The 15,822-nt window shown below is 46.4% G+C and overlaps 1 protein-coding gene across 1 annotated transcript in view; it reads left to right on the forward strand.

Moving 5' to 3' along the window:
* Positions 1-15,822, forward strand: part of LOC142587439 (organic cation transporter protein-like) — a 92,701-nt gene that overhangs the window by 44,951 nt on the left and 31,928 nt on the right. The window contains exons 6-8 of the mRNA XM_075698458.1: positions 3,827-3,968; positions 5,450-5,535; positions 7,678-7,892. Of these exons, the coding sequence (XP_075554573.1) occupies positions 3,827-3,968; positions 5,450-5,535; positions 7,678-7,892 (443 nt within the window). The remainder of the gene's footprint in view (positions 1-3,826; positions 3,969-5,449; positions 5,536-7,677; positions 7,893-15,822) is intronic.

Below are 15,822 nucleotides of genomic sequence, written 5' to 3' on the forward strand. Positions count from 1 at the left end.
TTCGGAAATGATTTATTATGATTGGAATTAACAAGCAGGCCAGCCAGCTTGTATAGTGGACATCACTGAGGGTTTCCTCGAAGAGAATACCACCTTAGGTAAAGAAGGGCTTACGACCTACCAGGCGGAGATAAGGGCAGCCGCGGCGACTGCCACGGCAAAAAAAAAAATAATATATAGAAAGTCGCAGTTCCGCCCGAAAGGCGAAGCACAAATCGTGATAGCAAATTTGTAGATATCTGTACGAAGTAAAGATAATAGCTTTATCGGCCGTATAAACTTATGAACACTATTAGTCGTATTAATATTATTATAAACTTATTATTATTAGCTTTATAAACTTGTGAACATAGGCTTACTAACTAAATTAAGAATGATAGAACGTGTAAGAGTGGCTGAATAAGGACTTAGAAAGAAACAGTCACACAGAGGCAGCGCTGTCTTTGTGTGTCTGCTTCTTTCTACGTCATTGTTCAGTCGCGCTCACACATTCTATTATGGATTCAAACCAACTAGCCCGCCAACGTGTTTTAACTGGGGGCGAGTACGCTACAGTAGAGTTATCGTCCGCATAAACTTGGAAACATTAGCTTACTAATTGAATAACAAGCACGGTGTCACGCGCGCACAGGTAAACATGAACGCATCTCGCTCGATGAGTGCGGAAACTCGCTGACAAAATGCTGGAGGGAGGAATCGCGGCGAGCAGCAAACGAATTGACCGTCGTGCATCTCTCGCTGCAACGTGAACGAAACGTCAAAAGCACAGTGCATACGAAGCTACCGGCACTACGCTCACCCTGCAAACATCGCAGATCGCTTTGAAGATGAGGCCCGCGCGGGCGCGCACTTTGTTCACATAGCAGATCGCTTTCAATAGTGTTCAAGGCACACAAGCCCCCACAACGCGTCCCTACGGTGTCCGCCAAACGCATGCTCAACGTTAGCACACGCCGCGGATGTCTCCACTCTACACTGAGTGGCGGACGAAGAGGACATCGAGGCACCCACGAGCCGTTCATTTGAGGGATCGCCAGCCGTTTTTGCGCAGGCGCGAGTGAGAGCGGGCGCGAGAGAGAAAATGTGGGGGCTTTTGCTACTTCAGTATATGACTCTGCCTAGGCACTAGGGAGGAGGTTTCTTAGCGCGTGTTGTATGCGTTTGTCCCATAGACATGCTGGCACTGCTGAATGGGGTCGTGTTTACGTTCCGAAGCTGGCTGCCCGCGCGGTGAGGCAGTGGGCACGGACGCCCCATTTCGTGATTGCTGTGTCTGAAGGGGCAAGGCTATGACTGGTGTTGTGTAAGTCGAGGGTTGCTTTTTTCGTCGCGACGATAAAGTGGATTGTTTATAAGCACTGCTAAAGGAGGGAACAGGTAACCTGAACACGGACGCCTCAGGAGAGCACCTGATGTTATGATAAAACAGGCGGCGCAGGATCTCGAGGGCACCCAAGGGGTAGCGGGGGGATCAAAGCTGGAAGTAGGGCGCCCCGTGGGTTGGGGCCGCGGAAGCCGCAGCGTGACATGGGGTGTTCGCATAAAAAATTAACTGTCCGTGACAGCAGACAGCCGATGTTATACACCCCTGGCACGCGCAGGCCTCGGCGAGCCCCAACCCACACACCAGTCCAGGTTCTAGCTTTGGTGTCCTGGAGGCGCCGCCAATAATGCAAAACAATGACACGTTGTTACAATGAGTAAAAAATACGGTTCAATAAAGATCCAGCCATAAGAATAAAGTCCAGCCAGCAACTTGTGACGCTAAGTTGAGCGCCCCGCGACTTCTGTAACGCCAGTCAGAACTTTTCCTCTGAAGGTACGTCGGACAGACTTTCTCGCGCCCGCGATGCTGGTGCTGAGTCAGTCCTGCAGGATTAAATCTTTCTTGATTCTTATGGTGTTCTAGCTTCAAAAAGCATGACTGATTTTTCTGGAGGTGCAGTAGGGGCCGTAGTAGGGGCCCAGCGGTCGCCAAATCGGGCGTCAGTGCCCGGTACTTGACCTAATTTACAGCGCCGGCAGCCAGCGTCCGGGCGTAAATAAACACGACCCCACCCCGCAATGCCAGCACACCTAGGGACAAACGCCTACAAAAAGCCTCATCCGTAGTGCCTAGGCGGCGTCTTCTATTCATGAAGCAAAAGCCCCCAGATTTTCTCTCGCGCCCGCTCTGACTCGCGCCTGCGCACAAACGGCTGGGGATCCCTCAAATGAACGTCTCGTGTGAGGCACCCTAGCACCTCCGGAGAATAACATCCCTCCTTCGTCGCGCGCAACAAGAGAGCTTCGGGCCGCGCTTCCGGACCGTGTTCCTCGCTCGCGCACGCAATCAAACCGCGCTCGCCAGCTCACGCTCGGACGCCTTCACTCGCACATGCAGCATGCGGCTCACGGCGACGGTTTTATCGCCCTTGGGCTTTATACGGAACCTCACGGCGACGGCGACGCCGACGGAAGAAATGCGCCAGCAGTCTCCATAAGGTTGCTAACGTAATAAACCGTAGTTGACTAAGCATGTGCGGGAAAACGGCGGCGGAAAGCGGCGCCGGAAACTTCCACACTCGCAGCTTGCATGCGACCAAAGAAATTCGGGCGATATCAGGGGGATCTCACGTGACACACCCGGTGGCGCTGATAGCGCTTGCTCTTTCGGTGCGGCGGCCGCGAATCGAAGTTTTACCGTCCGCCAACCTACTTGGCGCGCGTGCGACGGACATGGTATTCGAGGATTCTCAGAACATTTTGAAGATGCAATAGGACATACACGGCTGCCTTGAGCAAGACCTTACCGGAGCAGAAAATCGGGCCAGCTGATTTGCTTATTGAAACTCCTACTTACGGCCGAAGGTGTTACGGTAGAGGGATGACAGCAGCATAAATACAAAAAAAGTAATTTAACTTGCAGGTCATGTCGTGTTACATTCAACATCACTCAACCCTGTTCCTGACTTCAAGTTCATAATGAATGCGCACCGTTAGACAAAGCCTGTTGTGTAGGGTATGTACCTTATACAACAAAGCTCTCGATTAGGAAATACTCTTCCGTTATAACAGAAACACTTGAGAAAAAGAAAACAAGAAGAGGAAGTACAATAACTTTCGGGGATGCAGCAAATGTTTCAACGCATAAGAAATTTCAGTATCGCATGACCGTTTGGTCACATGGGCTTGGCTATTTCAGTGCCTTACTGCATGGAAAGAATGAAATTTGAAAAACAGAAACGCTAGCAGTTAATCCGTCTACCTTTACTGGTGGTCATGATGCAGTGATACATAGTTGCAGGTTGAAGATAATTATTTTTCAGGCGGTGTTTGGACATAGAAACATAGTACCTAGAATAGTTCAATGCAGGAAAGTAAGTCGTCTCAATAAGTGAGGCCAACTCTATTGTTTATAATATCTTATGTGATGCTCAGGGGTTCACGCTGATAAAAATGATGCTGCGCTGTGTTGAATTTAGTTCAAGCTGTTTTAGCATAATTTACGTTGCCTATCTGAAAATTGCGCTAGCATACACAACTGTTGGTCGAATGTAAGTTTGGAAAACAAGTAATATGACAGAGGTAACGAGATGCAGGCACGCCACTGACTTCTATATAGCTTGTGAGAAAACGCCCATTTATAGCGAGACAATTAACAAAAGAAATGTTTTGCACCATGCGCAGGGAACACCTATTTTCGTCGCGAAGAGAAATTATTTTCTCGACTCTGAAAATCCTGCCACCTTCGAGGGGCTGGTGGCATTGCGCATAGCTCTCGACTAGCGATATTACTAACAGTGAGCGGCGAATAGAGAGAGCGGCGTTTAACCGAGCAGCCCAGTTTTTTGCCAGAGTCTCCCAGGTGGCTGATGGCAGTGGGCCGGTTCCCGGCAGCCAAGCAAGTGGTCATTAGGTTCGCCAGGAACGCCCCAGCACACGTCGTTGACGACATCATCGATGAGGCCAAGCGCAAAAAGGCAGCGGTGAGTGATCTGGTGCTGTGTGTGTGAGAGAGTGGCAGCCTTTCCTCTATGCCCGGGAAAGATGCCGCCCAGTCTGAATGGCTTAAGCGTAGGCTTAAGCACAGGTTAAGCAATGGCTGCAAACACAGGTTGGCAGAGTAAGCGGATAGTCACTCATACTCATTCACCAACCCTTTCATAGTCTATGCACTCCCGCATACTCATTTGCGGTGACACTCGACTCACGCTCCTACTCGTGCTCACCAACATTAACTCGGCGTCCAGAGAAGCTTCCATTCACACTTACCAGGACCCACTCACGTTCACACACGCGTCAACACCATCTAAGTAGCACTAGCATACATACTCAACATACAGGACAACATGGCCACAATTAGTACATGACCGGGGTAGTTGGAGAAGTATTGGAGAGGCCTTTGCCCTGCAGTGGGCGTAACCAGGCTGATGATGATGATGACATACTCAGGTCCCCTCACACTCGCCGGCAGTCACTCAGGTTAATACTCAAGTCCACTCAAACTGACCGTCACTGAACTGTGGTTGTACTCACGTTAAGCAATGCCCACTCGCGTTCACTGTCATGTCCACTTAAACAAACCATAATTCACTCCCATTCATGCTCACGACCGCTGACAGCCTGAACGGCTCACTAATGCCTTATCTAAAGCCCCTGAAATGAGTGTGGAGTGAATACCAGTCAGGGTGTACTCGTGAATACGCATGCTGAACTATGTCTGCAAGAAGGGCCTATGCACAAATGGTGAACAGTAGCGATCAGTGAACGATATGCTTTCCCACACACCATAATTTTGCAATATTCGCATGTACACGTTTTGAAAGAGTAAACCCTAGTTTGCCGCAATGTCGTCCAATTGTCGTTTACTTTTTCTTTGCTAGACAAGCTGTACCCCTGCAACCGTAGAGGTTTATTCCAATGACATTCGGGCACAAACAGGCAGATTTCTCAATGATAGGCTGTACGAGTACAGCATTAAAATGAGTAAAAACGCAACCAGATCAATTTCTTGCACTACACCTAATAGTACCTGCTGGTCTCTCGTGAAGGTTGCCAGGGTGTTTGGCAAAAGCGTTGACGAAATGACTAAGTACTCATCAAAGCGTGCTGACGCATGAGCCAACCATCGCGTTCATCATGGACAAAGCTGGTATAATCTTTGCACAAATTATCAATGTAATTCTCAATGTAAACGATGCTACTCGTGCCTTTCCTGGTTTTATTTGCCAGTCTACTCTGAGCACGTGCTCAGTGACGCATCTGCTGAGTGTTACATGTGCAGCTTTGATCCTGGAAATAAACGCCTGCAAAGTAGCGCGGCATGTTTTTGCCTATGTGTGCGTCTCGTTTTTATGCCCTGCGTCGAGTGCTGTACATTTTAAACTTGCGGTATGACAGGTCAACTAGCCCAGCGTACAAGCTTAACTACTAAAACTTAAAAGTTTTTCTCCTTATCTTCATTTAGGCTCGTGACATTGGCAGAGCAAGCATCGCCGACTTGTTCTCAACAAAGGTTTGGGCCAGAAGAACGACGCTGTTCAGCTTCCAGCTGTGAGTCCACCATCGGAATTATGTCATGGGTTGGCTTCTTGGTGTCTTGTAGCGTCGTAGTATTGGTATATCGCAAGATATTTTGTCGGATTCATAAAAACTGTTTGCGAGAATGAGCGTGGTAAGCAGGACCAAGCCTCGCCAACAGTGTTAAAAAATATTGCGCAATGTTAACACAAAAGTTCAAGAAATTATGAGAAACGAAACGACTCGAAATGAATGACAAAACAAACCTAAAACTAAAATAAATAATAAAAGAAGGAAAAGAGAAACAACACTGTAAAGACAGCTGTAAGTTTGTTACCTGAGCATATAGCTTTTCAACACTCAAAAGCGAAATTCCTATGAATGTGTCGCTTGAAGGGAAGCTGATATCGATGCTACCAAAGATAAGTTTTTCTCCATGAGTATCCCAGATAACAGAGAAAACGTGTACGTTGCGGCTCCACAAGACTCCGTGCCAGATTCTGGCAAACTTACCAAGTACGCTTACTGTCTAGCGTTGCGCCTAAGTGAATATGTTAAACAAAACAGCGATGAAATAAGCAGTAAGATTGATATATCGACGAATACATATAAAACGAAGCAAAGTTCCTCCCTTATAGGAAAGCCAGGCGTCGGAAAGGCCAAGGTTATGGCAAATAAGGATAAGGCAACAAAAATATAATTTATACGTCAACGTACAAAGAAGGCCGAAGTTCAGAACAAGTTCGAGGTCTTAAGTAATGAACACTGATCAAACAAGGAATAGTAGTGGAGCGAATGTTTTGTCAAAAAAACTTGTCTTCGTCATCGCTGCAACGGCTTTCATTAATAACGTTTATGTAGGCTTAGCTCACTTTCCCCCACCACCGAAGGGGCGCGGGACAAGAAGAGGCAATTGACAGTTTTAGCAGGGCGTTGCTTACGCAGCGCTCCGCGCACATTTCACGCGCACCGGTGGCTGTATAGAATGCGTTGACTTCGTTTATCTAACAAGCGCGTCTCCCAAAGAGGCCAGTTACGTGCTCTCAGCTGGGCTGTAAAACGACAAAGAAACCAACTAGACGCACCATGATGCTCCGCAAAATCGGGTTCCTAGTGGAACGTGGGCAGCGTTCTACGTACCGCTGCCGCCATGAGCGTTGTGCACATACGCACCAGTGTGCAAATTGTTATGATACGCCGGTCTGAACGAAGCAGACCCTAAACACTCTGCTAAAACTCTGTTTGTTGGCCACTATGCAGCCGTATTACATGCACCACTAGTAGTTCATTACAAAGTTGAAAATTCATTACTCACTGGCTTGGCGTTCTTTGACTAGACCTCGATCCTGCGCTACTGAACCACACACATCATCAGAGCAGGAACGCAGAATCCCAACATTACCATAGCTCGTCTAGAAAATTAGCTGCGGCACTATATTGGCATTACACTTGGCTTTCTCTAATGATGGCTTCTTGGAAAAATAACAAGCACAGTAGATGAGTGTGTTTCTCAGCACATCAGGAGGACAGATACGTCGAGACTGGTACTTTTGCCTCACCATTTTTATTTGATGTAAGCATTGCCTCACTTTATATTGCCACGTAGCCAGAAACTTCCTCTGCCGCGAGCCATTGTCCTGGAACGCCGTGTGCCACCTCTCTTGATGAAACCACGCGCGGTCGTCTCCCATTGGTGGGGTAGCACCACGTTGGGAGGTCGTGCACACGCAGGCAGTCGCACTCCGCGTATCGTGACGGACGCTTGTGGTGTTCCGCTTTGCTGCAACGCTTGCGTTGTCCAAAGCGATCTGTGCGGTACATGAATGCAGGCTACGTGGCAATATGCGCAATGTTATGTAGTGGTTTAACCTAATTATGTCTGCATTATTAAGAATTTGTCGGCTCACTGAATGCTGGTATTTCTGGCGCAATTAAATGCAATTCTCTTCAAGTAAGCTAGCCGAAATGGGAGAAGTCGACAATTTGCCGAGAGAGAGACAAAAGGGGAGGAAAGACAGGGAGGCTAGACAGTATAAGTACCGGCTGGCTACCCTGTAAAAACAATAAAAGGAGAAAGAAGAAAAATTTGAGAAAAGTCTGCCACGAGCTGTTCAATAAAAGTTGCGCTGTCGATGCCGGTTGAACGCACGCAGCACATACCGACCGACTTTGCAGGATAATTTCCAGCTTGGTATGGTACCATATGACAGTCTCCACGGCAGCCGTGGGTGGCAATCCGTATGTGAACTTCGCCATCGGCGCATCATCCGAGTACCCGGTGAAGCTGATAAACGTGGTGCTCATCAAGTACTGCCGTCGCCGGTTAACCATCTGCGGCACAATGTGCTTTTCGGCGCTGGTCATGGTCGCCCTCTGGCTTTTGCCGCCCGGTAAGTGGCTGAACTCATAGGAGCGGGAAATAGTAGGTGCAATAATAAGTGAGGGCATGAAGGAAATACACGTAACTGATAATGCAAAGAAGAGTAGGTCAGCTCTGTTGGCCTTTAAAGTGGTTCCTGAACGAAGTTGTGAATAAAGGCGATATATAGAGCTACTAAAAGAAATATAGAGGGAGAATGAAGTATTCCTGGCAAAGCCTAATTTTGAAGGAGACAGCAGACACTACAATGCTCTCTGACACTTGATTTGAGGTCTATATAAGAGGACACTTAAGAGCACTAAAATAAGAGCGCAGTAAGGTATGTCTTAACGACTCGCCTAAACAACATGTAGTAGTGGTAACTACCAGGCGTAGTGCGTCCAAACGACAGTTTCTTGTTAGTAGAGACCCAGAGCACTATTGAACAGCTTGCTCATTTCTGTCGAGGGGAAGGGGGGAGGGAAAGAGCTAGAATTCGCACTTATGTACAAAAATTAGGTCTCATGTCTGTTAATGACAATAAGGCTCACGGAGTCTCAATACACGATTCTTGGTTACCTACAGTCGGCGAATACAAGTATCAAGGAGTGTGCAACAATGTGGCAATTATCTATTTTAAAACCTACGGACATGCACTTAGACCAAACGGCGAGACACATGCAGCTTTGATGAAGCACATATAATCAGGAGCTAGAGTAAGCACATTAATTTTTTTTTGCCGTCACAGTTATTTAGTTCTTTAAAATATTCAGTTTCTGTACAGATATTAAGGGCATCTGTCGGCAAACATACTCAGACTCAGGTCAACTCGTGAGTCTGAGTAAGACAAGTTTAGTTGAATTCTGGTGAGTCTGACTCCGTCTGAGCCCAGCTCAGCAGATGTTTGGTTAATGTGAGTCTCAGTGCGCTCTAAGAAAACAATATATTTACTGAATGAGCCTGAGCAAGTACCGCCTATTTTTCCTACCTATGCAAGCAACGTGGTACACAAAAACAAAGCGAAGAGCGCCAAAACTGTTTTCCAAAGGGAACACAAATGAACCTTTTGTATGTTGAATAAGATTAAAACAGGTACTTTGTGTTCTTCGACATTCTTTGATGACACAATAAAAAGCAAATGTTGCCGGCTGCAAACTATATTACCACGGTAAGTGTTACGTGTTTAGCAATGTTTGTGTATGTGTGCGTGCTAGCTTGTGTTTTTCTTTGTGCGCGCGTGTTTGTGTCTGAGTGTACGAGAGAGGGGATGGTTGGTGCTCGCACAAACAGCGAGCGCTTTCATTTACTTGTTTATTTTATTTTTCGAACGAAGAGCTCATGTGCACAAACAGTACGTATAAGTGAAAGCGCAGGTGTTTGAGAAGTGCCCTAGGAAAGACTTGCAAACCGCAAGTGGAAAATCAATTTGGTTTATTAGCTGAAGTACACTTCAGAAGAACTAGGCTACACAATTGATCATCGCAGATCATCAAACTTTGATATAAAAACATTTCTGAGCTTTTACGTGACAAATCCATAATATGAATGTGTGTCACGTCGTGATGGGGCACTTCAGATTAAGTTTGACCACCTGGGGTTTCTAACGTGTACCCTATGCATTGATACGCGGCTTCCATACGAAAGACAGCTCTTTTTTCACATGTCTTTACTCAAATTTACTAGATCGAACGGACACCACCTAGTGAATACATAGCCTCAGAGTCATTGGAATCACTTTGATCCAGCTTCACATTTAGTATCGTGAACTGAAAAAAACTTGTAGTCGCTAGCGTGATACTAAGAGTTCGTGAGTCGCGTCACAAAGGCTGAACAGAGAGTGTCAGGCTCAATGAGCCTGCCTGAGCTGAATTTCGGTGAGTCTTTGTCCGAGTGAGCCCGGCTGCGTAAAATTTTACTGAGTACTAATGAGTACGAATTTTGGCGAATACGAATAAGCCTGGTTACGCAGATTTTCGTGAGGCTGGGACTGAGGGAGCCCGGCTGAGTTGAATTTCGGCTAGTCTGAGTGAGTGAGCCCGGCTGGGTTCAATTTCGAAGAGTCTGAGTCGGAGTGAGCCCTGCATAGTGAGCAGAATTTTCGTGAGACTGAGTGAGCTTGTTTGCGTATATTTCGGTGACTTGGAGACCAAGTGAGCCCGGCTGAGTATAATTTTGGTGAGTGTGAAACCAACTGAGCCATAGAAAAATATATATTTTACGAGTGAGTCGCGACTTTGGTTTAGTTTGCCCATTTATGATTGCGAGACGTCTGCACACATTTTGTTATTAAAGAAAACAGTTCGTTTGCAGTGTAGTCGCTGCTTGTTCCAAAATATTTTTGCAATCTCTAATAATCTGGCTGACATCGAAGGATCCTAATGAGCCTATAAGAACTGTCAAGTTACTATAGATCAACAACGAACATGTCTCCATAGTTGCATTTATAATATTTAAGATATAAAAGTTATCCCTGCTAAGTGCCTAGCTCTCACAGCAAAGAGACAACAAACTTGCACAAGGTACTCATAGATATTATTTGTGGCAGCGAATTGCCAAAGTAAGCCTTCTTACGGGAAAACATGAAGTCTCTCACCAGCGTTAAGCTGCAATCCTACTGGTCCCTTATTTGCCCTTCCTTCGAGTATGTTGCCGTGGCTTGCGATTCGTTTCACAGCAAAAATTTTCCAACATAGAAAGCATCCAGCACCTGTCTTTTCTGTCCGTCAGTAAATATTCTTCCAATTCTTCTACGAACTAAACGACGACAAAACGAATACACACAAAGAGAGGACGGGGGTTGTCTGTGGATGCATTCCTTTTACAACCGTCTGATTCGCACAAGACTATACTTATTTGCAGACATGAGCCATATTCGTCCTATTCTATGTCATTGTTGACACCATCTGTAGCCAAAATGTTAAAGTCATCATCATAATCATCATCAGCCTGGTTACGCCCACTGCAGGGCAAGGGCCTCTCCCATACTTCTCCAACTACACCGGTCGTGTACTAATTGTGGCTATGTTGTCCTTGCACACTGCTTAATCTCATCCGCCCACCTTATTTTCTGCCGCCACCTGCTACGCTTCCCTTTCCTTGAAATCCAGTCTTGCAATCCAGTCCGTAACCCTTAATGGCCATCGGTTATCTTCCCTCCTCATTACATGTCCTGTCCATGCCCATTTCTTTTTCTTTATTTCAACTAAGATGTCATTAACTCGCGTTTGTTCCCTCACCCAATCTGCTCTTTTCTAATCCCTTAACGTTACACTTATCATTCTTCTTTACATAGCTCGTTGCGTCGTCCTCAATTTAAGTAGAACCCTTTCCGTAAGCCTCCAGGTTTCGGCCCCGTACGTGAGTACTGGTAAGACAAAGCTGTTATACACTTTTCTCTTCAGGGATAATGGCAACCTGCTGTTCGTGATCTGAGAATGCCTGCCAAACGCACCCCAGCCCATTCTTATTCTTCTGATTATTTCAGTCTCATGATCCGGGTCCGCGGTCACTACCTGTCCTAAGTAGATGTGTTCACTCACCACTTCCAGTGCCTCGCTACCTATCGTAAATTGTTGTTCTCTTCCGAGATTGTTAAACATTACTTTAGCTTTCTTCAGATAAATTTTTGGACTCACCCTTCTGCTTTGCCTCTCCAGGTCAGTGAGCATACATTGCAATTAGTCCCCTGAGTTGCTAAGCAGGGCAATATCGTCAGCGAATCGCAAGTTACTAAGGTATTCTCCATTACCTCTTATCCCCAATTGTTCCCAATCCAGGTCTCTGAATACCTTCTGTAAACACGCTGTGAATAGCATTGGGGAGATCGTATCTCCCTGCCTGACGCCTTTCAATATCGGGATTTTGTTGCTTTCTTTATGGAGGATTACGGTGGCTGTGGAGCCGCTATAGATACTTTTCAGTATTTTTACATACGGCTCGTCTACACCCTGATTCCTTAATGCCTTTATGACTGCTGAGGTGTCGACTGAATCAAACGCTTTCTCGTACTCAATGAAAGCTATATATAAGGGTTGGTTATATTCCGCGCATATCTCTATCACCTGACTGATAGTGTGAATGCGGTCTATTGTTGAGTAGCATTTACGGAATCCTGCCCGGTCCTTTGGTTGACAGAAGTCTAAGGTGTTCCTGATTCTGTTTGCGATAACCTTAGTAAATACTTTGTAGGCAACGGACAGTAAGCTGATCGGTCTATAATTTTTCAAGTCTTTGGCGTCCCCTTTCTTATGGATTAGGATTATGTTAGCGTTCATCCAAGATTCCGGTACGCTCGAATTCATGAGACATTGCGCATACAGGGTGGCCAGTTTTTCTAGAACAATCTGCCCACCATACTTCAACAAATCTGATGTTACCTGACCCTCCCCAGCTGCCTTCCCCCTTTGCATAGGTCCCAATGCTTTCTTTACTTCTTCGGGCGTTACTTGTGGGATTTTCCCCGCAGGGGCTTCTGCGTAAGCAGGCGTTTGGTGTGTTGCAACACCACGTACCCGAGCACACGAGGGTTGGACCCTCCCGCGTGCAGCCGTGCGTGGCTTAGCCGTGTGCAGAGCAAAGGGGATCCTGGGGGTTGAGCTAATGCCGGGTGTTTGGACCTTTACGGCCCTTCGGCGGCGGCGACACACCCCTTTGGCCTCGGCTTCAAGTAGACGGCACCTCCAGAATGACCCACCTGGGGAAAATCGGCAGTCGCCCTTTCCTGTCTCTCTCTCCTCAAATCTTCGTCTTTATCCCTTACTTTTGACCTTTCCTGTCTTCTCCTCTCTTTCATTTACTTCCTTTCTCCACGGCGGCAAGGGTTAACCTTGTGTGGCTGTCCTACCTTGGGTACACCATATTTGGTTATAGCGACGGCGTACGGCTGGCGTCGTGCAGGCTCGTACACAAGCTCTGCCGCGTCCCCTCGTTGGGCTCCGTGGTGGGCGGCCGGCGCTGTTGCCGAACATACACATTTTCTATGGCAGCACAAACCTTTGTCGTCTATGATCGGCGTCTGAAAAGATGGCGCACCGAAGTACCATTGCATTTCTTCTTTCGGAGCAACGCTCCATCCTTCTCCAAGTACTATGTAGTACACAGCGAACGCAACATGCCAGTAAGAAAACTCTCTCCATTCCATGTAGCCAAATGCCTGAAAGAAAAAATCGGACCGACCTACAAAGCCTTCAAAATGTCTAACGGGGACTTCCTCCTAGAACTGAATGATAAAAACCAAGCAGAGAAGCTCACTGACCTTACCAGTATTGGCGATACGACAGTGACAGTGTCAGTCCATAGAACACTTAATACAAGCGGGGGAGTAATATCTGCAGAAGACTTTATTGGTTTAAGTGATGAGGAACTCCTTGAGGGTTTCCAAGAACAAAATGTGACAAAGGTGCAAAGAATAGTAATCCGCAGAAACGACCAAGAAATCCCCACCAAGCATCTTATACTCACCTTCGGAACAAGCGAAATGCCTACCTCTCTGGATGCAGGGTATGTAAAAGTAAACGTGAGACCATGTATCCCGAACCCAAGACGGTGTTTCAAGTGCCAACCGTTCGGACATGCTTCACGTGCATGCCGAAGTCAAAGAACCTGTGCTAAATGCAGCTCCACTGATCATCAGTTTGAAAAAGGCACTTCTTCCCCATATTATATTAACTGCAAATGAGACCATCCAGCCTACTCGCGGTCTTGCCCATGCTGAAAAAAAAAAGAAGTAATTGCACTAACGGTCAAAGAAAAAATCTCTTTCTTTGAAGCCAGAACGCGGCCATCGTACCTTCCGCGAAGAAGTTATGCCGATGTGACGCAGGCGGGGGCAGCGTTACAAAGGCCTCTGGAGTCATGCGAGCCCACGCACAGTGGTGCCGCAGAGACCCCTCCCGCTCCCGTGGTGGAAGCAGCCAGTACTGCTCCACCCTCTTCGCAGGCTTTGCAGACACCAGTCCCGCAGGGCGCTAAGATAAAGCGAACTCCATGGCCCGAGACACGTGTCTCGGTCTTCCAGCGCCTCAGAGAGAGCGATGGAGATCGACACAAAAACCCCGGTGTCATTGACACCGAACGTCAAGCGCTCTCTCGAGCGCGGTAAGAGAGGCAAAATCCCAATAACCACTCAAAATAATAAAGCGATAACCTAAAGGTTATCGCTCATTTGTATTAGCTTTCTTAAATCCATGTCACCTAACATCTCACCTATTTTTTTCCTAGTGCCATTTCTTACCTATCCATTTCAATATGGCTTTTATTATCCAGTGGAATTGTAGAGGTTTCTTACACAGCCTGGGTGACATTAAAGACATGTTAAGTAACTTCTGTCCTGTGGCCCTGTGTTTACAGGAAACAAACCTAGGCGAAAAACACAAAAACAGGTTAAAAGGTTTCACTGTTGTACGACGCGACCGTACTCAGGCGAACCGGCTGTCAGGTGGTGTAGCCATTGTTCTGCCAGGTGGTATAGCAGCCAGAGAAGTTCCCATTAACACTCACTTAGAAGCCCTTGCTGTCACCGTTTTAGCTCACAAAACCATCACCATTCATTCAATGTACATTCCACCACACTCACATTTTACCGTGAGAGATCTAGAGATAATTTTAGACCAGCTACCTGAACCATTTTTAATAAGCAGTGATTTTAACGCACATAACACGTTTTGAGGTAGTAAAACAACTAACACCAGGGGTCAAACACTTGAAGATTTTATCCTAACAAACGACAAATGCCTTTTAAACACCGGTGCGGCAACTTACTACTTCCCAAGCACAGGATCTATGAGTTGCCTAGATCTGTCACTGTGCTCTCCATGTCTTTTTGGCGATTTTCAGTGGAGTATTATTGAGAACCCCTATGGCAGTGACCACATGCTTGCTATCATTAAATGAACACCTCCTTTTCCTACCATCCCACAGAGGCCACCCCGTCGTAAACTCTATCCAGCAGACTGGCCTCTCTTTACTGAGAAAGCTACTCTAGAGAACACATAAGATGAGTTAACCATAGATGAAATGAATGACAAGATCACCGCGTGTATACTTGCTGCAGCACCAGAGACAATCCCACAATCCTCTGGCTTCTCAAGAAAAAACCTAAAACCCTGGTGGACGAAGGAATGTACACAAACAAAAAAACTACAAAACAATGCGTGGGGTCTCTTTCGGCGATACCCAACACAACATAATCTACTTTCTTTGAAAAAAGCAAAAGCGAAAGCCAGTTACACACGCAGACAAGCCGAAAGACAGTCCTGGAAAAAATTATGTCTCGTCTATATATAGCTCAATAACATCCAAACGAATGTGGGATCAGGTTCGTAAGTTTAGAGGCGACTACGCTTCTTACACTATCCCTATACTCTCTCCTCCAGGCATGCAAACAAATGTAGAAGAACAAGCAGATGTATTAGGGAAGCATTTTCATGATATATCAAGATCGGTAAACTGTTCAGCCGCACTTCTAAAATATAAGCAATCAGCGGAAAAACTCAAGCTTCTGAGCACGGGAAGTTCAGAGAGATCGTATAATGCCCCCTTAACACTCCCGGAAATCAATAGAGTACTCACCACTGACAAAAAAACACCACCTGGTCCGGCTAGAGTACATAACGCAATGCTCGCTCATCTATCTCCTAATGCAGTTGAAACCTTGGTTCGTTTTTTTAACATATAATCTGGGAAACGGGAAAAATGCCGAAAGAGTGGAGGAAAGCCATCATTATCCCTTTCTTCAAAGCTGGAAAACCTCCCACAATAGCAACCAGCTATAGACCCATAGCACTCACAAGTTGTCTTGCAAAGTCCTATGAAGCCATGATCATAAGATTGACATACGTCCTTGAAACAGAGAACATGCTAGATAACCATCAGTGTGGATACAAGAAAGGTTGCTCCACAACAGATCACCTAGTACGGCTAGAAGACGAGATACGTGCGGCCTTTCTACGCAAGCAATATTG

This window comes from Dermacentor variabilis, chromosome 7, assembly GCF_050947875.1.
Source record: "Dermacentor variabilis isolate Ectoservices chromosome 7, ASM5094787v1, whole genome shotgun sequence".
Classification (NCBI taxonomy): Eukaryota; Metazoa; Arthropoda; class Arachnida; order Ixodida; family Ixodidae; genus Dermacentor; species Dermacentor variabilis.